This window comes from Corylus avellana, chromosome 8 (assembly GCF_965113065.1).
Source record: "Corylus avellana chromosome 8, dhCorAvel1.hap1.2, whole genome shotgun sequence".
Taxonomy (NCBI): domain Eukaryota; kingdom Viridiplantae; phylum Streptophyta; class Magnoliopsida; order Fagales; family Betulaceae; genus Corylus; species Corylus avellana.
In genome coordinates this window covers 4,427,600-4,452,801 of record NC_142497.1, presented here as the reverse complement: position 1 = coordinate 4,452,801, position 25,202 = coordinate 4,427,600, and the positions used below count along the sequence as shown (strand labels likewise).

The 25,202-nt window shown below is 34.5% G+C and overlaps 2 protein-coding genes across 3 annotated transcripts; both read left to right on the top strand.

Annotated features, from left to right (window-relative positions):
• The first annotated feature begins 1,522 nt into the window (after positions 1–1,522).
• RIN1 (P-loop containing nucleoside triphosphate hydrolases superfamily protein) lies at positions 1,523–7,487 on the top strand. The gene is made up of 12 exons (XM_059575274.2): positions 1,523–1,794; positions 2,924–3,112; positions 3,284–3,415; positions 3,535–3,684; positions 4,049–4,204; positions 5,032–5,166; positions 5,509–5,574; positions 5,672–5,778; positions 6,527–6,626; positions 6,710–6,801; positions 6,883–6,952; positions 7,048–7,487. The coding sequence occupies exons 1-12, from the start codon at positions 1,705–1,707 to the stop codon at positions 7,135–7,137; spliced, it is 1,377 nt and encodes a 458-aa protein (XP_059431257.1). The 5' UTR covers positions 1,523–1,704; the 3' UTR covers positions 7,138–7,487.
• A 769-nt stretch (positions 7,488–8,256) lies between these two features.
• On the top strand, positions 8,257–14,102 carry LOC132164605 (Leucine-rich repeat (LRR) family protein). 2 transcript variants are annotated; one of them, XM_088519315.1, is made up of 11 exons: positions 8,257–8,584; positions 8,677–8,748; positions 8,844–8,936; positions 9,261–9,342; positions 9,480–9,536; positions 12,408–12,472; positions 12,542–12,637; positions 12,855–12,941; positions 13,042–13,122; positions 13,232–13,705; positions 13,779–14,102. In XM_088519315.1, the coding sequence occupies exons 1-11, from the start codon at positions 8,486–8,488 to the stop codon at positions 13,854–13,856; spliced, it is 1,284 nt and encodes a 427-aa protein (XP_088375441.1). In that variant the 5' UTR covers positions 8,257–8,485; the 3' UTR covers positions 13,857–14,102. The 2 variants fall into 2 exon arrangements, with proteins under 2 accessions (XP_088375441.1, XP_059431125.2); XM_059575142.2 differs by having other exon boundaries at positions 8,258–8,584; positions 13,232–14,102.
• Positions 14,103–25,202: the final 11,100 nt, after the last annotated feature.

Sequence of the window (25,202 nt, the reverse complement as noted above, 5' to 3'; positions counted from 1 at the left end):
TAAAAAACAAACAAAATAAATTATTTACACTAAATTCTTGGAGGTAGATTTTATTTATTTATTTATTATTTTTTTATAACCTTTTTGGACAATTTTGGAGCTCTTAATTCACCAAAATTTGTTGAAAATATATATTTTTGGAACTGGCTTCGAATAAAACATTTTTCTTAAACAAAAGCCTAGAAAATTTAATAGGGGAACGATTTTTATCATTTTTTCCCATATTATTTCTTGGAATATTTTTACTTAATTGCTTCACTAAACGTAGTATTTTCCTTTTTTATTATTTACATTTTTTTTCAAAATATTTTATTTTTTACATGTCCACACAAGGGAAGGGGAATGAGGAATTCGAACTAGTGACCTTCGCTTCATTAGACGTGATTCACAACCGATTGAGTTAGCCCTCGATAACTTATTATTTACATTTGAATACATAAAATTAAATCAATAAGTAAACATAGAGGTAGAATTCTCAATTCCAAAACTATATGATTTTTTTTATCTACCTTTGAGGTATCATTACTATCATACCACGGATTAGGATTATTTTTAATTTTAGAAGAATTATATAAATTCTCAAATTATGAAATTTAGGCTCTTTTTAAGCATTTAAACGTTTAAAAAATATCACATATTAAAAATATGTTATCGAGGCAGCCATAAACCTCTTATGAGAAAATGCCACCTATTCACAAATTATAGAGTAATAATATTACTCTTCACACTAATTTCACACCGGCACTACAAAGAAAGAGTAATGCTACTTTTCATTCTTATTTTAGATTAGCTGACGGGATGTATTTTAAGTGGTTTAACTTGAAACATATCAAGTCGGTTAATATAAAATAAATATAATTAATAAGTGTAAGTACTAGCAACCCGATGGAGGCACCTTACCTTGCAACCATAACCGACTTAAACCCAGTACTAGTCAACACCATTTATTAAGGGTGTACAAGCGGTTGTAATTAGTGGTTATTGGCTAAAACCGTTAACCTCGACCACCTAAGGCGTTTATTGGACTTTAATAACTGCAACCGCTTCACTTAGGTCGTTAGCAGTTATTTTATAACTAGTGGTTATTAATTATTTAAACCAATAACCTGCGGTTTTATAACAATTATTTTTATATGGGCTTTTGAGCTTTTTGCGATGTTTTGGGCCTTTATTGTGCTTATTTAAATAGTTTTGGGTCAAAATGGTTAAAAAAACAATGAATATGATGAAACCCTATCCCTAACTCGTATTTAAAGCGACACCGTTTTTTCGGTGTTTAACACCAAAACGGTGTGTTTTAATGTTATATTTTTAATATAAAATATATATGTAATGGTAGACGGTTAGCAGTTATTAACCACTTTTTCTATCCCTAAAATCACTAACCGCCCCATCATATGTGATTAGCGGTTGCGGAGCAGTTATAACCACCTCTTTGTATACCCCTACCATTTACGGGCTCGGCCCCAACTGGACCAACCCATTATTAAAAAGCATCCAAAACCGCCCTATTACAGGCTCAGCTGCCATACAATCCCAAAATTTAAGCCCAGTCGTGTCGCAGCTCGACCTTTCGAGCAGAACAGTCTGAACGACAGGTCGCCTCTGTGTTCCACCGCTTAAACCCTCAAGCCTTCAAGCTCCAGGTTCCTGGAAACCAAATAATACACAGGTGCACAAAGAGAGAGAGAGAGAGAGAGAGAGATGGACAAAGTGAGGATAGAAGAGGTTCAGTCCACTACCAAGAAGCAGCGCATCGCCACTCACACTCACATCAAAGGTCTTGGCCTTGAGGTACTCTCTCTCTCTCTCTCTCTCTCTCTCTCTCCTATGTAGGATTCCTCTCTAATTTGCCGTAAAAGTCACAACTTTTGTAAGAAAGGTAAAAGAAAAACGTTTCGGCTCCTAAAAAAAACTCAAGGGTTTAGGTTTTAGTGTCCAATTTGGTGTTTGTTTGCCTTTTCTTTTCTATGCTTTACTTTTTAGTTGTTGGATGAACTATTGAGCCTTGGTTTTCTATCACAATATTTTTTGGCATTGCTCTTTTTTTGTGTGTGTGGGGCTGATATGCATTTGATTTGGTATATTCTAGTTTTTTCTCCTGCTTACCTCGCCTTGAAGCTTGCATACATACTTTGGGTGTATATTTCAAAATACCCCTATCAGCTCTTGGTTCCTTTGTAATAAATTTTGTTTCTTTATCTACATATAAGGTTCATGCAACCTGGAAATCCAGCCATAAAATTCGGTTGCAAACTGTTTTGTCCTTAGAGACGGTCATAGACTAATGGCCTTTGAGACCTTTTGGTTAATTTGAAATGTTAGCCTCTCGCGTTTCATTTATTGCATGCTTCAAATGCATTTGATTCTACAAATCTATCTATTGGGTACTTTTGTTTTTTTAGCTACTATGCATTTTGTATTAGCTAAGGGCCTAAATTTTTCAGCGGGGCAGATATTCATTGTTAAAGTTTCCACTTTGATGTTTGGGTTTTTATTAGTTGTAATTCTAACTATGTGGTCACTGAATGTGATGCTCTTTTTTTTTTTTTTTTTTTTTTGCCTGATGAGATTAGTGCTTTGAGGTTTTGATAACTATCTTGATACATTGATGGCATATGATCGTAGATATGATTATTTTTTCCTTCTCTTGTTCTCTCTTTGTGTTTTGTATATTGCTTTGATCTTTAACCGATGAAAGGCCTTCACTTTGTTAAAAAAGGTACGAGAATAGAGCTTTGGCTGTTAATTGTAACGACCTATTTATAGGCAGAAAATTTGAAAAAAAGGGGTCACTTTTGGAAAGACCAAATGCTAGAGGCATATATGGGTCATTGCTTGAATACATGTTGGAAATCATGGCTGGTTTTCTGGATTGATCTCGATCTGATTAAGTGTGACTTTTGGTGCCATCCTTTTCCAGGCCAATGGAAGAGCGTTACCTTTGGCTGCTGGCTTTGTGGGCCAGGCAGATGCAAGGGAAGCAGCTGGTCTTGTAGTTGATATGATACGACAGAAGAAGATGGCTGGCCGGGCACTTCTACTGGCTGGACCTCCCGGTACTGGAAAGACAGCCCTCGCACTTGGGATATCCCAGGAGCTCGGGAGCAAGGTACTTCTCACAGTTATTCAAGTTAAAAAAAAAAAAAATTTAGTGTTTCTTAGTGAGAGCTCTTTAAAAATGTTCTGCTTTTTTGGGATTTTTTTTTTCCTCCCATTTTGATATTAGATGGTTGCTGGTCTTTCAGGCTAATTAAATAACGGTTTTCTTTGTTATTTACAGGTTCCATTCTGCCCAATGGTTGGTTCAGAAGTATACTCATCAGAAGTAAAGAAAACGGAGGTTTTGATGGAAAATTTTCGACGGGCCATAGGTCTACGTATCAAGGAAAATAAAGAAGTCTATGAAGGAGAGGCAAGTGACTGTAATAATGCTTCTTTGATATTAGTCTCATGTCATTATGATCACTTCTTGTTAGTTTTATTCCTCCTTTTTTCTTTTCAATGCTTGATGTATTGCTAGTCTTATTATAGGTGACTGAACTCTCCCCAGAAGAAACTGAGAGCGTGACAGGTGGCTATGGTAAAAGCATTAGCCATGTGATCATTGGATTAAAAACTGTGAAAGGAACCAAACAACTGAAGTTGGATCCGACTATTTATGATGCCTTGATAAAGGAAAAGGTAAGGTCCTATTTATTTCTTTGCTTTTCTTTGTACACTATAGAAACATACTTCTTTCATTCTTGATATTTTTATATACTTATTATAATGTCTTTGTGAAGTATTATAAAATTTACTCCTATATATATATATACATATATATTTCTCTGTTGGTTGTTAATGTTGATCCTTTTGAGGGTCATTAATGCAATGCATTCTGATGTGTTGTCACTTTGATTCCCATTCTCCTCCTTCCTTCTCCTTTTAGTTATTTATATATTTTTATTTTTAACCTGGGGTCTGGCATGCTCAAAGTGGGAATGTAATTGAAGATTTGATTATAGTTTAATCCCTTACCTCTTGGTTTTCCTGATACTTATTGCAGGTAGCTGTTGGTGACGTCATATATATTGAAGCAAATAGTGGAGCAGTAAAGAGGGTGGGCAGAAGTGATGCTTTTGCAACAGAATTTGACCTTGAAGCAGAAGAGTATGTTCCACTTCCTAAAGGAGAGGTTCACAAAAAGAAGGAGATAGTTCAGGTCTGTTTTTCTTCAACTGCTGGTTCTTTGAGTGGGTTGTATGTTCCTTAAAGTCCTACACTAATTTATAATCCTAGTATTGGACATTTTTCCTGACTCTGTGTTCCATACCAGTTCAAGATAGTTGCACATCTTCATTTTTGACTTGCACTTTTGATTGGTAAATGCAATAGCTTCTTCTTTCTTGTTGATAAGCAAATGCATGTTTCAATTCTGATTATCACCATTGAGCAATGTGTACACCATCAAAATAATAAATTTTTTATTTGCAAACGTGTTTAACCAATGGGGGAAATGGGTTTTAAAAATTTCCTGATGAAGCATGCTGAAACTCCACCTACTTGCAATTGTGGGTAGTCACTGTTGATAACTGCAGCCCACCAAGCATGATACAGCTTGAATTTTATGCCTTTTAGTTGGTTGGACTTATCACCTTGTAACTGTTGTGGCTAAGTAAGTTGTTGAGCTTCTAAATGGATTGGTAACTGCTGGCCTGTCCTAAGTGGTAAAAGGGAGGGGTGGAGTTGGGTTGGTCCTACCCTGAAATTTTGCTTAATGAAAAAAAAAAGAAAAAAAAAAATGTTAAGGGAAAGAGAACAGGAGAAAAAAAAGGAGCCTTTGGGCTTAACATATAAAGTTGCTTTCAGATCTATGTATATCTTCATGGTTTTGATAGAATTTTCTTTTGTATTCTGAGATTATCCTGATTCTTATTATTGTTGAAATTTCATCCTCATCAGAAGGCTGACAAAACAATTTTTTAGATATAATCAGCTCACAAGTTTGATGCTTGGTTTTCTCGTTTTTTGGTTGATTTTTTTTAACAGGATGTAACACTACATGATCTAGATGCTGCAAATGCTCGGCCTCAAGGCGGGCAAGATATACTATCTCTAATGGGTCAGATGATGAAACCTAGGAAAACAGAAATAACTGACAAGTTACGACAGGAAATCAACAAGGTATGACTTCATAGATTAGTGTCAGTTATTAAGTTCAATATAGTATTTTCTTTGGGTTGATGCCTAAGAATGGTCTGGAGGTAATATAAAGTTCCTGAGGAATTTCTTCAATTATTTTGGGGAAAGCTCTTTTCCCAAGTTAAAATCGTTCGCAGATTATTTTGAAAGTTCCAATATGTTGACATAGTCCATCTTTTATTTTCAAAGTAATACATAAAATTCTTCTGATTGTGCCTGTCTTCATCCCATTCTGATGTATTACAGATGAGATCTTCTATTGTAGTTCCAAATTACATTTCTATCTAGCTTTGAAGTTAGTTTTTATGGTTTTCTTAATGACAGGTTGTTAACCGGTATATTGATGAAGGTGTAGCGGAGCTTGTCCCTGGAGTTCTGTTTCTTGATGAGGTTCTTTTCTGTATTATGCCCTTCCCATGTTTTAAATATTTCATGATTGCTTTTTGTTTGTTTATTTGTTTTATCTAATTTTAATCATGATTTGCAGGTAAATATGCTGGATATGGAATGCTTTTCATACATGAATCGTGCTTTAGAGAGCTCCCTATCTCCAATAGTAATCTTTGCTACAAATAGAGGGATATGCAACGTAAGGTATGAACTCTTATACACCTTGGAAATTTTGTAGTAGTAGTTTAGCAATTAGGTATTGTATGTGTTTTTGGGCACATTGGTTTGTGAATTGTTTAAAATGATGTGGCCTACATCTAGATGATCCATGCCAAAGGAAATTTGTTAGATCACGAATCACAAGATTGCTTGATTTTGTTTATAGCTTCTATAAAGTTAATTATTTGAATCATCTAATGTAAAGACAAATATATCCCCATGTAGTCCAAGCATGAAGCATGTCCCTTTTCGTGGGACTATGCCATGGTAGTTCCACATTGTTCAATGTAAAAGTCAATTTTGTTTTTTTAAAAAATGAATTGTCTTAAATTATTCCTTCCTCTTTACAAGTACTTGATGGTCGGAGACTGATTTTACAAGTTTTCAACCATCAGATACAAGATATACCTACATGCGATATGAAATTGATTTCAGGTACTCAATATGTAATTATGGGTATTTTGGTCCCTTATTATTTTAAATTTAGTGGTTTTGGGGGCAGAAATGTAAGTTGCATCTTATTTTTCTCATAGTGGATACTAGAGTTGGTAGTACTGCAGTAACCACAGATCTTAAGAACTATGCTATGTTAATTGTTCTGTGTCATGCTTTAATTGTTTTGGTCTTTTACATCTATAGTGGTATATAATATTGCATTTTTCACCTGGACCATGAACATGACTTAGTTAACTGTGATGTTCTAATTTCTGAACATGAATATGTTGCCATGCAGAGGCACTGATATGGCAAGTCCTCATGGCATACCTGTCGACTTGTTGGACCGGTTGGTGATTATCCGAACGCAGACTTATGATGTTGCTGATATGATAAAGGTTATTGTCTGAAAGTTCTTAACTACTGTTGACCATGTTATCGTTTTCACATTCTGATACTGCCGGTCTTTGTTACCTGGCAGATTATAGCTCTCCGTGCAAGTGTGGAAGACCTAGTTATAGATGACGAAAGTTTGGCTTACCTTGGGGACATTGGGCAGCGAGCATCCTTAAGGTTTGGTTTAATCTTTTGATTTTCTGTTTGTGGGACGCATCTCTCGAAGGGTATCTAGTTACAGTTGTGTCATTTCTTCAGGCATGCAGTTCAGCTGTTATCGCCTGCCAGTATCATGGCAAAAATGAATGGCAGAGACAAAATCTGCAAGGTAATTGTGATTTTGATTAATCGATAGTATATCTGCTTGCAGAAAATCCTTCCAGAGTGCATGCGTAATTTTGTTTATATTTGTTTGATTTATAGGGGGATATTGAGGAAGTGAGTGCATTATATCTGGATGCAAAGTCTTCAGCAAGGCTTCTTCAGGAGCAGCAGGAAAAATATATTTCATGATAATTATAAACAATTTCCCTGGATGTCAAAGTAGTCTGAATCTTGAAGTTATGCTGGATCAACTTTCTCTGTCATCGATTTTGCATGAGCAGGAAGGAAGGTTTGGTCAAAGAATATGGCTTTACTTGGTTGATAGCTAGTATTTGTTTCTCAAGCGTTTGGAGCTTGGGGAAATTTGTAATTTTCACCTGCACGGTAATTTTTGCTGCTCCTGTTGAATTTGAATTGCGAATGTGAGTTAGGATATCATAGTCAGCCAGGATGTCAGCACGGATGCAAGAAACTGGTGAAATTTTAGTTGTTGCATTCTTCCTTTAATGAATGGATATATTTATGGAAGTTTGCTTTTAGATCCTTTGATATCTATCCCGGACAAGAATTATAATTTATTTTATGATCAAGATTTAAAGTTCGTGCATTTTTTTTAATGACGGGAAACTTTACAAAGTAGGATCGCTTAACATATCCCTGAAGGGCAAACTCCGAACTTGTGCAAGATGTCTTCGCCGCGGGCATGGCCTCAAGAAATTTTTCCCGAACCTTTGACTTGATTGTGATATTGAGTCCAAGGCTTTTATCACTTAGGTCAACTCCTCGGAGTTTTCAAGCTGGTGCATCTATTTTATTTGTTATTTGAACCCGTCTCCATAATGTGAATCTGGTCCAAGCTTATGATATTTTCTACAGCTTCAACCTCTGCTATATATGTAGCATTAGCTTATTACTCAAAGTCCTGAAAGGAGTTCTGATATTCATGGTTCACAAACCAAACATAAGAGGCCAAGGGTAATAATCACTGGGACTGTATGGGATCAGGTATGGTATTGGTGTGGTGATACCATATTACCATATCACTCTCACTCCAGTTATTGGTATAAATAATCCCAATTTTCAACATCTAATGTGGGTTTGATGATAGTGTGACAAATTGTGAAAGCACAATAATATATGTTAGGGTAGATAATTTTTGACACGACTTAAGGGTTCAACATGAATCAAACACAAAATTAACGGATTAGACATTAATCTGTTTAATTAAATAAGTCGAATTATAATTAACCCGTAAAGCCCGAGACTCAAACACATCTCTCTTAACTAAGCAAAGCTTCTTGCCACTAAGCCAAACCTTCTGGGAGCCAAACTAAACTCGGAGTCGGAGCAAAAGTAGAATACAAGTTGTTGTGAACAGTGAACCCGACCCAAGAGTAGTGAGCAATCCAATCCACCTGAAGGCTTTCGGCCCCGGAAACGAAAACGGAAAACCGTACCGCAGTTTATAGTTGGAAGGATTTGGTTGCAAAAGCGTTGTTGCAGAGACAAGCTAGGGTTTTCCGCGAGAGTCCAAAGCATGACTCGCTTGAGCTCCGAGCAGGTCTTGAAGGACAACAGCACCAGCGACCCCAACTCCGTTTCATCTCTCAAGCTCACTTACAAGGCTCTCTCCGATGTACGAAGTCGTTCTCTTCTCTTCCCCATTTGCTTCAATCTCTCTCTCTAAAAACAATAGAGCTATTTTTATTGAAACCTCTAACTTGGCAGGTGTCATGCTTGAGCGGCTTCAAGAACTTGGAGAGGCTCGACGTCACCTTCAACAATCTCACTTCTCTCGAGGTTTACCTCTCTAGAACCCTATTATATATATATGCTTTTTTGCAATATGTATGTACGCCTAAGTTTAATGTAGTTTTGGGATGATGATAAATCAGGGGTTGAAAGAATGCGTCAATTTGAAGTGGTTGGCAGTTGTACAAAACAAACTGGAAAGCTTAAGAGGAATTGAAGGACTTTCTAAACTCACCGTAAGTTTCTGAGTCTTCCACTTCATTTACTGTGAATCTGGTAAAGTTGGAAGCATTTTTTATGTAGAATTTTGTGTGAAATATCTCTTGTACTCCTGAGCAAGTGTTGTTGAGCTCATTCGAATAGACCCGTTCACCCATTTTCGATTAAACCGTTGAGTATTTTTTCACCCATTTTCGATTAATCTTTAAATACTTTTTCCCCCTTCTTAAGAGACAAGTGAGCACATCGTTTGCATGAAGCGTCCTCTTAGTTGGTTTAATTTTAAGTTGTTGAACTATATAAGGTTCTGAAAGTCACTTTGTTCCATCTTTTGTAATCAGGTGTTAAATGCAGGCAAAAATAAGCTGAGATCAATGGATGAGGTCAGATCTCTTCTGAGTTTACGTGCATTGATATTGAATGGTGAGCTTTCTAGTGTGTAATCATTGCATTACCCTACTAGTTTGAAAGTTTATGTTTTTAGATGATGAGGAACATTCTTTATGTGTGTTTGTTTTTTTCCCCATTTTTTACTAATATTTTATATTCTCGTAGTGCAGATAATGAGATTATCTCCATTTGCAAACTTGATCAGATGACGGACTTGAATACTCTTGGTATGACTTCATATTACATGTATAAATTTAATGTCTAAATAAGACGATTTGTTAAATGATATTTGGTAATTGTGATTTGGTTGTGCTTTAATGGCAACTTATAAAAGTCTATTCTAGATTAGTTTGTTTTTATTTGTGGGTGAAAATGCAATGGGGAAAACATTAGTGATGATGATTCTTGGAGAGAAACCATAGAGACAATAAAGAAATAATCGTGCATAACTTTGTACACGCAAAATCAGGTTCAAGTCATCCTAAGTTGATGAGGAAATTAGGATCTAGTAAATGTATTTATATATAAAAAAAAAAAAAAAATCCAAGGCCATGATTTAGCCAGGAAGTTTGGCTCCATATGTGGCCCTCTAGAAGCCCAAGAAAGACAAACTTATGATGTTTCCTAATGTCAACAAACTCCAAATAATAAATCCTCAAGAGTAGGTGATGGCCTCCAATTGCTTCTTTTACCCTTCATTTATGAAATTTGGAGATCTTTATATCTTCAGATTGTAGTTTTTTCGTCTATGATTTCTCTCATATACTTTCCGTGTACTGTGACTAGCTTGCGTGTTTCTGTGTTATGTTACTTCTCAAATGATAATGCTGTAACTATAGGGATCCTTGCAACTTAAACTTTTCCTCTCTCTCTCTCTCTCCCCTCCTTGTCCAGTGGTGGCACGTGTAGGCGCGTTATAATGACCAAAGAAAAAACGCTAGCTACATCTGCGCTATGACCCCAAAAGAACTAGTCAATTTGGAGCTTTCATAGAATTCCTTATAAAGCACAGTTTTACATAGTAACTAGGCATTTAGGCAATGTGAGACTTACACTCATGACTATCTTTATAAACTACTCACTTGGGCTATTCTTCATCTTTCCAATATGGAACCGGGGTGTTTCATGCATTCCGTTAGTTTCCTCTCTCGCCTTTCCGTTTGTCTGCTTGGAAGGTCTTGGGTGGTCGGTTGGGTGCTGGGTTGATGTCTTCGGCTTTGTTTGTGGTTCTTTTTGGTAGTTGACTGACTCAATATGCGGTTAGGTGCATGAGTAGCTGACTTGTGTTAGTGAATGGTGAAGATGGATTTTGTGAGTTGGGTTCATGTTGAAGCAAAAACCTTCGAGTTTTTAGTGGCTGATGGGGCCTCGATTCTTCGGTTGGAGGGAAGGAGAAGAGGGCTGTCTTGTGTTGTGTTTATGGGGAAGTTGTGCACTGGGTGGTTGAGAATCACCATGGAGGTGCTAGTGTGTAACACTGAGTTATCAGAGTTTGTCCAGTCGTTTAGAGAGGGCTCCAAGGCTTTCATCATTCATAGATGTTCCAATGGGTCAAGCTGCTTTTTGGAGGTAGCAGTGTATGAGGTGGGTGGCAGAAGTGGTCTCATCTTGATCCCAAAGGAATGTGGAGGGCGGGATTGGAGTGGTTTTGCCAACGAATTAAGAAAGGTGAAGGCCTTTTTTGATGCTCCGGTAGGAATTGGAGCCACCACCATGTCACAGCACCAGGTCCGTGGTGGATCCTTTCGTCGGGGAAGGAAGCTTCACTTGGGGCTGGTAGTAGATCTTATATGGAGGTGGTGAGGATGAAGGGGAAGACGAAGATGTACAGCACGACAGAGCGCAACCCAGTTATGGCCAAAATTCCGGTGAGGTGGTCTGAGGGTACGGAGCAACTTGTCACGTTGGGTTAGAGGTTTGGTGTTTGAGGCTTGGCTCCTTTCCCTTCTTCTGATAAAGAGGAAGATGAGGGTTGTAAGGAAGCAAAAAGAAAGGTTGTTGTGGCTAATTGTGGGCTGCTATGTGAATGGAGAAGTCAACTTGAGAAAATCAAATTGGAGTTTGACCAGGCGTTGTTGAGTGTGATTGAAGGGTTGGAGTCTTTAGGCCGGGTTCTAAATTTTTTAAGCCCAGCCGTGGTTTTAAGTGCCTTCTGCTCAAGTCCTTCAAGTCACAAAAAATAGCCTTGAAAGTGTGGTATGCAAAAGGCTCAATCCAGTTTCTCAAGCCCACTCTTAAGAGGGCTCTGAAGTTAGGCCTAGACCCCGGTGTGTCGAAGTTGGGCCTAGACCTGGGTCATTTAGGTGTTCTGCTCTCGTTTATTGAGCCCCTTTCTCTGGTTGCCTCCTCCGGTGGTGCTATCCCTAGGTCAGAAGTGGTGTTCTTAGATCCAGGGGTGTCCACATCAGACCCGACTTGCTTCTAAAAAGAGCTATGGTGTGAGTCGTGGCTGTCCGTGCTCCTCCGCCTGGGTTGATGGCTCTCCAGAGGCCTCACCTGCAGTTCTGGTAGCTGTGCGAGCTTCTTTGGACTTGGTGGTTCAGCATCTTTCGTCTTCAGGCTTGGACTTGGCTAACGTGGTGCTGGTTGGGGTTCAATTTCGAGTGTCATCCAGTTCTGCGGTGGGTCTACTTCGGCGAGATCGAAGCAGACCCAGGCCATTGATCACATGTGTATGGACATCGATGTTGGAGGATAGCCCAACCGATGAGTTTGTTGCTAGATGATTGAGAGTCGGATGTGTTATTATGGGCACTTTGGTTATTTTGCATTTTATTTGTTTTGTTATTTATTTTTCAGATTGGTTATGTTAACTCTTGGGCTTTATGGTATTTTAGTGGGCTGTCAGCTTAAGTGTCACTAAATCTAGGGTTAGGGTTTAATCTCTATGCTATTTGAGCATAACTTTGTACTGTGGTAATTAGCTTAAACTGTTTTGTTGTCTTTTTCCTTCTGAATTTTCTTCCTTCTCCTGCTTCTTTCTTCTTTTCCTCCGCTTCTCTCTTTCTTCTACTTTTCTTCTCTTTCTCATCTATTCTAAATTTCTGTTGATTGTCCGGCATCAATAATGCTCTTTGGACTTCGTGATTATAATGCAGTTCTTTCTAGAAATCCGATCAGTCAAATTGGTGAGTCTCTGGTAAAGGTGAAATCTCTCACAAAGGTAAGTTCTCTGCCTCAGCATAATTTCACCCAAGTATAGCTTAGGCTCTTAAGTTTTTCCTGGTTCCAGCTTTCTCTCGCCAATTGCCAACTTCAGACTATTGGCTCTTCGCTCAAGTCCTGCGTTGAATTGAAAGAGCTCCGACTTGCTCACAATGGCATCATGGTATGTGTTCCACTTACTCGTTTATCTCTTTTGCAAGCAGCTTTCCTCAAAGTGAAAACCATCCTTCAAGTTACTCTCATGTAATTGCTTCTGTCATATTTATTTTGTTTTCCTTTATTGTTTATATCTTTAGTTTCTTGCTGTAGTTTATATTTGATTATTTGTCCAGTAAAATTATCCATTTTTTGTCCTCTCTCCTCCTCTCTGAACTGCTCAGACTCTCCCAGATGAGTTGGCTCGAAATAAAAAACTCCAGAATTTGGACTTGGGAAATAATGTCATCTTAAGGTGGTCAGATCTGAAGGTTAGACACTGAGCTGTAATTGTTGTCTTTTTTCCCGTGCTTTTTTCCCTATTCTAGAACACTCTTTACCAGGTATCTCAGCGACATGCTAAAATTATAGGTGCTGACTTCATTAGTTAATCTGAAAAATCTCAATCTACAAGGAAACCCTGCTGCTGAAAAGGATACATTAGCAAAAAAGGTAATGACCTTTCATGCTTCCCCACTATCTTCTCCTCCTTTCCTGATCTATATTTAAAGTATAACCTTTCCATCTTATCATGATTCTTACTGAAGCAGCTTAACTGCAGATCAAAAATGTTCTGCCGAACTTGCTGATATTCAATGCTAAACCAACCGATAAATACACCAAGAAGAACAGTGAGAGAGTTGATGATTCTAAAACAAATGATACTAACAGGCTAGAAGTTCTAAAGGAAGAGAAAAGAGATGTCATCAGGAAAAAGAATTCCAAACGTCATGTGATGGATAGCGAAGATGATCATCTCGATAAAGATGTTGACGTAGAGAAAGAATCAAGGCAGAAAAAGCAGAAGAAGAAGAATGAAAAGCTGTCAAAGAAAGAAGTTCCAGTCCATGAGGGGGTTGATGGCAAGGTTGTAAAGAATCTAAAGAAGATATCAAAGATGGAGCAAGGTGAGCTTAATATTATTGATGATCCAGAAGCCTCTTTTGCAGATCTTTTTGCTGCTGACACGGCTGAAAATCCTAAATATGACGATGAAAAGAAGATAGTTGACAAGACTATTCAAGACACGAATTTGGTGGGTGGTTTAGTTACATTCTCTGTAAAGAAAAAGAAAGCAAAAAGCCCTACAATGGATTTATCCCCCACAGTTGAAGTCGGAATGGGTGGACCATCAACATGGGGTGACGAGTAATTGTTCTGTGAAGGAGCCATGCAAATGCTTTTGATCGCTCATGATCCCAAACAATCTTAAGACCCACTTGCCAGGGCTTCCTTCTGTTTTGACAATCTTGCCAGCAATTTCACACCGTTCCAAGGATTTCTTTTCTTGTTTTGGTTGGAAAGTGAATAGAGCTGAAACAGTTCGTGTCATTTTTTTGTTTATTTTTTACCATTAAGATGCTAACACTAGTTTGTCAAAAAACAGATGCCCCAAAGGATTAATGATCCACCGCTACGCTACCTATAACTTACTATGCGTCTTTAAACACAACTCAATGCAATCAAACAGGTGCAGCAAGAAAACAGATGCCCCGATAAACTTTAGGCATGTAAATGTACTATGCAATTTTTATTTTATATTATCTATTAAACAAAGAACTTGTCACCTTTTGATTGGGTTATACTAATAATTCAAATATTATTGATTAAATTGATAACTTTTGAACCTTAGGGAACGATTTGATAGAAGGTACCTCAAAGACCAATGGAGCATTTTTTTCCTTTCTTTCTACTAATATTACGTCACATATTTCACTTTTTTTTTTTTTTTTTCGTTTCCAACATCTCCATCAAGCTCTTCATATTTAACTTTTCTCTAAAATTTTAACAAAATCCACAAAAAATAAAACATCATTTATCAAACTCTTTATCCAAAATTAAATTTAACATTTGCTTTAACTACTTTCCAAATATAAAGATACTAATGATAACCCAAAGCAATGGTGGCTCGGTCTCACCCAGCCACCGTTAAGGCTACTTGCCCAACAATTGCGACTTGAGTCTTCGGCTGGGTGAGACCTACCGCGCCATGGCTAGGTGTAAGGGTAAAATTATCTCAAAATGTTCCCTAAATTATTTGTAAATATCTTTATAATTCTTTTAAAATCAAATTTTTACCTTTGGCTAGATGAGAACTAGCCGCGGTACTGGTGGTCGGTTGTTGCATCTCTCCTAGTATAGACTCAACCAGCGTCGTGCAACCCACGAATGGTGATTGGATCTAGTTTTCTTCTCTTCTCTTCTATTTTATTTTATACATTTTATTTGTTTAATTTTTTATAGGAGAGACAATTGTATTTTGATATTTTTTTTTTTATTTAAAAAGACATGAACTGGGGTCTTAAATTTACAAAAATGAAAATTTTGAATCTAAAAGTAAAAATCTCGTAAAACATAAAGGATTCTATAATTTTTTTCCTTTTTTCTAGACTTAATTGGGCCAATATTTTCAGTGTGATAATTGGTTTTTACTATTTTCTATTTTTTAAATTTTGAGAAATGATCAAATTTATTTATTTTAACCATCTCCATAGTGAATGGATGAATCTACTATTGAATTTGTGTGGGGTTCACAAATCTAATGATTGATCTATTGAATTTGTAAAAAAAGATGGTTGTGTAACATGCCTCTTTAATTTTTTGTTGAGACATATGACACTTGGCGGGTTTTGATTGGTATGATGTGTAATTATGTTACTTTTATGGACGAAAGATGGACGGATGTACCATATTCGTATTTACCCATAAGAGAAGTACCATTTATGATACAAAATGAAACTTAAGGTTGTTAAAACTTAGGGATGTCATTTAACCCTATTTTTAAATGATAAACATGGGTCTTAATATCCAAGGTCTAAAAATGCTTAATAAAAAATATAAATTATCTCAATCACGCCACACATAGTCAAATAATATAAACGACTCCAAAATAGCACAATCTTGGGGTCGATTGTGTCCACAACCATAATCCAAACACACAATCAAGTAAAAGTGTTTTTACATCTACCATTTTTATAATTCAAGCGATACATAAATAAAGAAAATGAGCAATAAGACTAGAAAGTTGTTATCCATCCAACTATCCAAGATCTTGCACACCATCATGTAATGCCTTCTTGTTCACCTTGAAACCACCAACACAAATTCAACAAGTGAGATAAGCTCGGTGTATATAAATTTTGCAACAAAGGGAGTGGGGAGCAAGTCCTAATATGGTGGAGAATTAAAATAAAAAAATGATTTTGAATTTCCTTTTATTGCCATCCTGAAAATGTATAAAAATGTTGTGTTCTTTTAGAATATACAAGAAAAGGATTAAATTCATTTTACCCCCTAAGTTTCAGAAGTTTTTTAATTCAAACCCCAATATTTAAAAATCGGCAATGTGCCTTCCTAATGTTTTAAAAAATTTTAATTCAGACCCTGCTGCTAATTTAGGTCTAATTGGACGGAATTTTTTTTTTAAAAAAAAGCATTGAGGGTAATTACGTAATTTCATAGATTTCAGTCAAATTTGACGGAAATTAGTAACATAAAGTCTGAATTAAAATTTTTTGAAACATTAGAGGGGTACATTACCAATTTTTAAACATTGAGGTTCGAATTAAAAAACTCTTGAAACTTTAAGGGATAAAATGAATTTAACCCATGAGAAAATTTACTTGCATGTATGTATTGTACGTAGAACAATATATTCTTCGTAAGTATGTACATACATGGCCATTTAGGGAGCGCTAGAGAAGTAGTTGTGTACCTTTTACCATCCTCGGAGCTCGTCGATTCTATATTTAGACATTTAATGCCACTTCTTGTCCTTTTCAAAGCATTCAAGTAAACAATGTGCAATATGGGCGCCTTCAAGTTCCTTTTTGTCGAAACAAAAGTGTACGCATATTTTCGTAACACGGGTAAATTCTCTTTTACGAACTCCAGTATCTTTTGCTTTCATATAAAGGCAGTATAAAATATGACTACTCATACACATCTCCAAATGAAATTTTTCTCCCATTTTTTCACATTTTTCAAGTGTGCTTTTAAGGAAGTTTTGATTATAAATACTTTCATAATCAAGGGCCCGAAAGCTGGTAGGCAGTGAAGGGGGATCGAGAGACGAAGGGGTCGAGTTATCGCGATTCACTTCGATTATTACGAGGATAATCAACTCCATCATCATCAGCATAACCTTTTCGAAACATTTTCTATCCATTTGATTTCAACTCTAGAAATTCTCTTATTTGATCCTTAAATACAAAAATTATTTACTGATATTGAATATTTTAATCCTTATAGCAATTGAATATCTTGAATAGTTGGTACATTGATTTATTCTTCCCAAGACTTACTAAAAAATTCATTGTTTAGGAATTGTAACTTTTGAAAATATGATAATATTCCGTTAAATAACTTTTGTTTTTGGCCGTAAGTTTTTACAAGAGTTTTTTACACAATTAATATGTGACTCGTAGCTTGGAAAAGTTGGCTATGCTAAAAAAATTAAACATATTAGATTATTGAATAGCCATTCTTTTTCAATATATAAGCTTCAATATGCCAATATATTAATTGCCTTTTGCAAATTCTCAATGGTAAGCATATACAAGTGTAACACTTCGCTTAAATAAGTGGTATTTTGATTAAATAATCTCTCTTCCAAGATTTGGCTTCATGGAGTTTGGTTACTCTCCTTTAGATTCGCTGGGGGAGCTTTGAATCCCTGCTTATCTTGCCGGGGCTTCCTTTCTGCTTTGACCATCTTTGCCTGCAGCCATTTGTCAGCAATTTCAAACCATTCTAGGATTTCTTTTCTTGTTTTGATTGGAAAGTGAATATATAGAGCCGAAACAATTAAATTTACATGTTAAATTTTGTTTAACTTTGTTACCATTAAGATAGTTTAAAGGAAATTGTTGTAAAAGTTGTAGTATCACAAGCATTTTCTTTTTGTAACTAGCACTACAAGCATTTGGCTCATTAGCGGCCAATTTATTAGCGGCGACTCCTAGTTGTCGCTGCTAATAATAGTATATTAGCGGCGACTTTCATGTCGCCGCTAATCGCCACTAATATTAAACGCTAAAAATTGAGTAAAACATTAATATTAGCGTCGCTTTTTGAGGCGATGCTAATAAGTTGCTGCTAAAAACTTTTTGGGGATTTTTTTAGAAATTATTAGTGGCAACGCTACATGTCGCCGCTTATGATGCTTAATAGCGTCTATAGTGTAATGTCGCTGATAATTAGCGCCAAATGTTGCACATTCAAGCCCCTTAACTTGCATATGTTAATTCCTTAGCATTGTCATCTATTTGATTTTGTGTTGTTTTAGTGTTTTCATGTGTTTAATAAAGATACAAGAAAACCTATTGATTTTTAGCTTAAAGTACACTTTGAGAAAACATAGAAGACGTAGTTAAGCTTAACCAATCATAATAGAGGACCTATATGATGTGGCTAAAGGACCGTTACACTATTGGTTAAATGATCAATCATCATAAAAGAACAAAGATGTCCATAATTGTTGATAATTAATTAATAGTACTGCATCCTCCCCTACTTAGCACCAGGACTTATAAAACATGCATGCATGTTTTAAGTTTAACAATTGGACGAGAAGTATGGTAGAAGAAGCTATTTGAAAATATTTTAGTACAAGGATTTCAATAACAAAATTAAAAATGAATGGACTGGAAATGATGATAAACACAAAGGGTATTTGGCAAAATTTACTTCAGTAAATGTTGATGTTACTATTCATGATGAAGATTCAATTATATTATGTCAATAATATCATCAACGCTCCATTTGCCGTGCTTGGAACGACCAATACCAACTTATGAACAAAGGAAAAAGCCTTGACTACTAGGGTTTGATAGAGGAAAAATCGAGGGCATTGGGATGAGAAGGGATCTTAAAGGAAAAATCTGATATGAAGTTAGAATATATCGTTGGTTGTTGAGAGGAAAATTTATGTATCTTACAAAGGATTTACCTAGTTTTACCTCGAATCGCATGATTGAATTCTCCTCGATTTCATGTGATTAGAATTATGCTCATTATCATTAATTATGGTACAAGCTTGAACACCATGCTTTTATTGTACTAGTTGTTTTATTTTTAGGCAATGGTAATCCTTCATAATTTTCTCAAGAATAATGCTAAAAACTATATTTTTAGATAAAGCGTGAATGTTACGTGAATACTTTTACACACACATAACGAGATAAATTGTTAGGTTTTGAGAGAACCTAGACCCTTTATATTCATTGAAAAGTACCTAAAACATTTTCAAATACAATGTTTGAAATAATTTTCTGCTTACTTTATTCATAACGTAATGGCTTTTAAATAGGCAAACTATAATTCCAATAGTCATAAGCTATTATTGGAATATAAACTAAAGCTGAGTCATCAAAACTCTTATAAGAAATAAAATAAAGACAATACTAAATAAAAATAAACACAATAAAATATAATATATTCTAATATATTCTAATATTACTAATTGTTTCGTATAAAACTCTATTCTTATAACAAAGACTAGGAGTTGTTATCCATCCAACTATCCAATATCTTGCGCACCATCATGTAATGCCATCTTATTCGCCCTGAAACCATCAATAAAATCCAAGTGAGTCAAGCTTGGTGTATATGAATTATACAACAAAATGAGTGGGAAGCAATTCGTAATGTGGTGGAGAATTAAAAAAAAAAAATAATAAAAAAATAAAATAAAATTTAAACACACTACAAAATTTTTATTTTTTGGTAACGGCCCGTTAGTGACGTGTCAAGCCTCTTGACACTTCAATAATGATTAATAACGTGTCATTAGCAACATGTGTGGTGGGTTAACAAATTGAAAGTTACTAATAAAAATTGATGACGTGTCAGAAATTGACACGTTATCATCCCGTAAATGTATAAAAATGTTGTGTTCTTTTACAATGTATGAGAAAATTTATGTGGATGTATGTATTCTTAGCTGTTTAGAGAGCACTAGAAAAGTAGTTGTGTACCTTTTACCATCCATGGAGTTCATCGATTCTATATTTAGACATTTAATTATTCCACTTCTCGTCATTTTCAAAGCAATCAAGTAAACAGTGTGCAATCTGGATGCCTTCAAGTTCCTTTTCGTCGAAACAAAATCTTACGCATTTTTCCGTAAGATGGATAAATTCCTTTCTATTAACTTCAATATACTTTGCTTTTAAATAAAGGCATGACAAAATATTACAACTAATACATAACTCCAAACCAATATTAGTTGGTAGGGAGTGAGTGGGGATTGGGAGAGAAAGGGGTCGGGTTATCGCAATGCACTTCGTTTATTATGAGGATAATTAACCCCATCATCACCGACCTAACTCTTTTGAAACATTTTATAGCCATCTGGTTTCAACTCTTACTCTAGAAATTCTCCTGTATTTTTTTTTTGAAGTGTAGAAATTCTCTTATTAATTTGGTCTTTAAATACAAAAATCATTTACTGATATTAAATATTTTAATCATTATCGCAATTGAATATCTTGAATAGTTGGGACATTAATTAATTAGTCTTCCAAGATTTACTGTCTAAGAATTGTAGCTTTTGAAAATATGATAATATTTCAGTTAAATAACTTTTGTTTTCGGCTAGGACCATAAGTTATAATACATTATCATAACTGAAATATGATAATATTTCAGTTAAAATCTTAAGAGAATAATGTACAAAAAGTATATAATACATTTTTGAGGAAAACTAAGGGTCCGTTTGGGTTTGCAATTTTAAAAAGTGTAATTTAAAAATAACTATTTTAAAATGAGCGATTTCAAAATGTGATTTTCAAAAATACAATTAAATGTTTGGCAAAATCGCGGTTTGACCTTTAAAATTGCAATTTAGCATTTAAAATTTGGGTTTTCAAATCTCAAGTTTTTTAAAATGTAATCCAAAATAATTCATTTTTTGCGATTTGTTTTAAAATCGCACTTTTATCTATGAAATCACAATCTCAAACACACCCTAAATAGCTAATTATTATTATTATTATTATTTATTTTTTATGGATAAAAGTTTATGTATTTGTGGTGTTTATAACTTCTGTTAAGTTTTTTCAATAGTAAGGCATACATATTTCAAGTGATAAGCGTTGGTCTCAATATTCAATATCTAAAAACACATAAGAAAAAATTTAAATTATCTCAATCACCCCACACACAATCAAGTAACATAAACAACTCCAAAATAGCACAATCTTGGAGTTGATCACGCCCACGACCATAATGCAAACAAAACATCAAGTAAAAGTATCTTTACATCTACACATTTGTATAATTCAAACGATACATAAATAAAATGTGCAATAACGCTAGGAGTTGTTATTCATCGAACTATCCAAGATCCAGTGCACCAACACGTAATGCCATCTTACTCACCTTGAAACAACCAATACAAATTCAACAAGTCAGAAAAGCTTGGTGTGTATAAAATATACAAGAAATGGAGTGGGGAGCAAGTCATAATGTGGTGGACAATTAAAAAAAAAAAAGAAGGTAAATATATCATAAGTCACTGAGTCAACCCGTCAAAACTGAAAAATTCATAGGTTTTTTTTTTGGATTAATCGAAATGCCAAATAAATTACAACCATTAAATTTTTGTAATGCCCGTTAGTCTCAATCAAAACGCATCATTTTACCACTTCAGCATAATAATTTTTTTATTAATTAAATTTAAAAAAAGGGTACGTTTTGATTGAAACTAACGGGCGTTACAAAAATTTAACGATGGTGATTTATTTGGCATTTCGATTAACGCATGGAGTAAAAAGTCTAAAAAAAAAAACTTAGGGATTTTTTAGTTTTGGTGGATTGACTCAGGGACTAATAATATATTTACCCAAAAAAAAAAAAAAAAACTGCTTTTGAACCTTCTACTGCCATCATGAAAATATATAAAAATGAAGTATTCTTTCGCATTGTATGAGACAATTTTGGGGAAGCACATATAAGTCTTTCAAACTATTATCTTATTATCTTATTGTTAATGATCTTTGTACATTATCGAAAATTGTAGTTGATCCTCCTAATGCCGAAAATGGCCTTAATAAAAATTTAAAAACAAAATGGTGAGTAATAGGAGATTTGATCTTGATGTGACTGGAAGATTTACTTTCGAGACAGTCAGAAGATCGTTCCTAGAGCTTCTATTGGAGAATCTGTATGAAGGTGTGAGACGTTGCCACCATATGTGTCGATCTCTTAATTTGTGCCAACTTAAGTGCTTGAGTATATTCTCAATGGGTAAGTGTGATTGGTTTCCCAAAAACATGTAATTACAATCGAGAAAAGCTACCCACGATTAGCGACGGAGCTAGAATTTTAGTTGAGGGGTTAAATTTTTTTTTTTTAATCTTTTTATGAATGAAAAATAAATTAAAGTTGAACAAAAAATTGATGAAAAATATTAAAAAATATAACTAACAAAATTTAATTATTGTTAAATATATAAATGTAACATACACTTTATTTTATTCAATTATCTTCGACGAGTATTCATAATTAGTTGACAATGTCTTTTTTTAGAAGTGCATTTCGGACTTGGTCATCTCTATCACTAGGATGGTAATCAATATATATATATATATATATATATATATATATATATATATTAAAAGCAAAGATCTACTAGCATATTTGTTAAATTTACATCGACACAAGCTCGTTTAGAATTTGATTGAAGCTTAATTAATAAAATTATTGTTTTTCTTCATAATCTTAAGTAATTACAATTATATATTTCATATAATTAAAATAGGCGACAAAAAATATATATTTATAAAATTTTATTTAAGTCTAAATTGCAATTCACAATTTTTCTATTCACTAAACTTTTGGCCTTTTTTTTTTTTTTTTCAAGAAAAGCTTTTGTTTTTAATCATTTTGTGTTGTGCTGTTTGAAACTTTGAAGTGTTTAGTGATTTGGATTTTTATAAAAAATTTTGAGTTTGGTGTCTCAACCAAACCCACTGACCTTTTTTTTCTTTTTCTTTTTTCTTTCTTTCTTTCCTAAGCCCATTCAAGTGTAAAAAAAAAAAAAGCTCCAATTTGTTGTGGTCCACAAACAGTCCAAATAGCAAGAGTTATTTTAACGGTGTGTTAAATAAAATGATATGATTGTCAATTTGTCAGCGTCTTCTTCCTCTTTTCATCTAACATAAACCTAAAACATCCCAACACTATACGAATCGTTTGCTCCTAATGTCTGATGAGTGAGTGTTGATTGTTCCTGATCTACAGTTGAGAGTGGGCAACTAGGGCATCAGGGGATTTTCTACCATGGTAAGAAAAGTTTTTAAAAGTTGATGAGGGGCATTTGACCCCTCTCGAACCCCCCTCCCTCTGCCCTTGCCCACGAGTTTTTTTTTCTTCTTAATTTAAAGGAGTATTTTTGTCTTTTTAAAAAATTGTTAAGGGCATTTTTGTCTTTATGCTAATCAAAATGGGTACATGACAATTTTTAATAGTAATCCATAGTTTATGAGGGACTTGATAATCAGATAGTAGTTTAAGATAAGTATGCGAACTCTTTCCAAAAATTTCTATGCATGTTTTGTAGAACAATATTTTCTTCATAAGTGTACGTGTGCATTCATATCTATTTAAAGAGAGCTAGAGAACTAGTTGCATACCTTTTACCATCCTCAAAGCTCATCAATTCTAGATATAGGCATTTAATACATGTCTGTGGCCTTTTCAAAGCAATCTAATAAACACGGTGCAACACGAATGCCTTCAAGTTTCGATACATTGAAACAAAATTTTATGCAGTTTCCCATTATATTGAGCCGTTTGATTTCAGGAATTTTACGATGTTTTTCATTTTTAAAAAGGCACTCAAAAAGATAAAAAGTAATACACTCCTCCATTTCACTTTTTCTCGGTAATATTTCCCTTCTTTCAATTGTGCTTTCAAGGCACCCATGATTATAGCTTTCATATTTGAAGCCATGAAGGTTGGTAGGAAGTGAGGGGGAGTCGGGAGAGAAAGGGACAGGGTCATTGCCATGCACTTCGACTATTACGAGGATAATCAACTCCATTATCACTAACATAAGTTTTTTGGTACATTTTCTAGCCATTAGATTTCAACTCCTGCTCTAGAAATGCTCTTATTTGGACCTAAAATACAAAAACTATTTACTGAGATTAAATACTTTAATCATTATCGCAATTGAATAGCATGAATAGTTGGTACGTGGATTTATTTTTACAAGACTTATTCAAAAATTAATTGTTTAAGAAATGTAGCTTTTGAAAATATTTTTTTTATTCAAAAAATGTCTTTAGCTAGGACCAAAAAGTCTTACAAGAGTTTTTTTTTACATAATTAATATGTGACTCCTTGAAAAAGTAATGTAAAAGTATAAGTGAAGAGGTATCATCCAAAATGCACAACATATTTAATCATAACCTACATTTAAATAGTATTTTAAAAGAAATTATTGGTTTAAAAGAAGTTATAAGCATGCAATATTGGAGTGTATTATATTGGTAAATAATCACTTTATTCATTTATGCGAAGGGCTATACATGGTAAAAATTACAAGTGGAAATTACATGTCAAAAACCAACATCTATTTTAAAAGAGAACGAACAAAAGAACAAACGAATTAATTTTTGTATATTATGAAGAGGAATTTGAAATCAATAGAAACAAATTCACATGCAACAAGGTCTTAAAGAAAAAATTACATGACAATATTTGAAGCTACATAAAAAAATGGTGGTATTTGCATTAAAAAGAACAATGATTACTGATAATAGTCGTAACTATGGGTGAAAAGGCAATGAGTATTGGCTAAACCGCTAACCGTAACCACCTAAGTGGTTAGTAAAATTTATTAACCACCATCGCTAACTGCATATACGGTTAATCGGTGGTTAGCGTAATAACCACTAACCACTTTTTAAAGAAAAAATTTTATAAAGAAATTTAAAAAGTTAAAAAAAATTGAAAAAAACCAAAACGATATCGTTTCATGTATTTTTATATATATATAAATATAATATATATTATATAATATAAATAAAGGTGGTGAGCGGTTTTTTAAAAACTTAAAACCGCTAACCGTAACCACCTAAGCAGTTAGCGATTTTTCCTAATCGCCTTCAAAAGCGGTTATCCGCTAGTGGTTAGTGGGTGATTAATAACTGCCCACCTTTTCACCCATAGTTGTAACAAAAAGATAGTCATGGAAGCTTCCATTAGGTTGCTTCATATTAACATATTAGGAAATAATAAATATTACCATTACACTTTGACGTAATTGTCAATTTAATCTCTTCACTTTCAATTTGAACAGTTTACCCCTTACACATTGAGTAATTCTTAATGCTTAACTCTTTTTCTACCTTTATCCTATTGGGTTGATGTGGCAGTCAGGGACAAAGGAGGGGGGATTGGTATTGGTCATGGCCCCCCTCCAATTCCTAACAACAAAAAAAATTTTAAGGTGAAAAAATATATATATTATAAGGTAGAAAAAAAAAAATTTAGCCAACCGGCCCCTAACAGCAATTTTTTT

Bases quoted from the DNA above. Each gene is read 5' to 3' on its own strand.
- LOC132164605 (XM_059575142.2), top strand. From the start codon at position 8,486: ATGACTCGCTTGAGCTCCGAGCAGGTCTTGAAGGACAACAGCACCAGC. The intron at 8,937-9,260 runs GTAAGTTTCTGA...TTTTGTAATCAG, and splicing joins AAGGACTTTCTAAACTCACC to GTGTTAAATGCAGGCAAAAA. The intron at 12,942-13,041 runs GTTAGACACTGA...CTAAAATTATAG, and splicing joins TAAGGTGGTCAGATCTGAAG to GTGCTGACTTCATTAGTTAA.
- RIN1 (XM_059575274.2), top strand. From the start codon at position 1,705: ATGGACAAAGTGAGGATAGAAGAGGTTCAGTCCACTACCAAGAAGCAG. The intron at 3,113-3,283 runs GTACTTCTCACA...TGTTATTTACAG, and splicing joins CCCAGGAGCTCGGGAGCAAG to GTTCCATTCTGCCCAATGGT. The intron at 6,802-6,882 runs GTTTGGTTTAAT...TCATTTCTTCAG, and splicing joins GGGCAGCGAGCATCCTTAAG to GCATGCAGTTCAGCTGTTAT.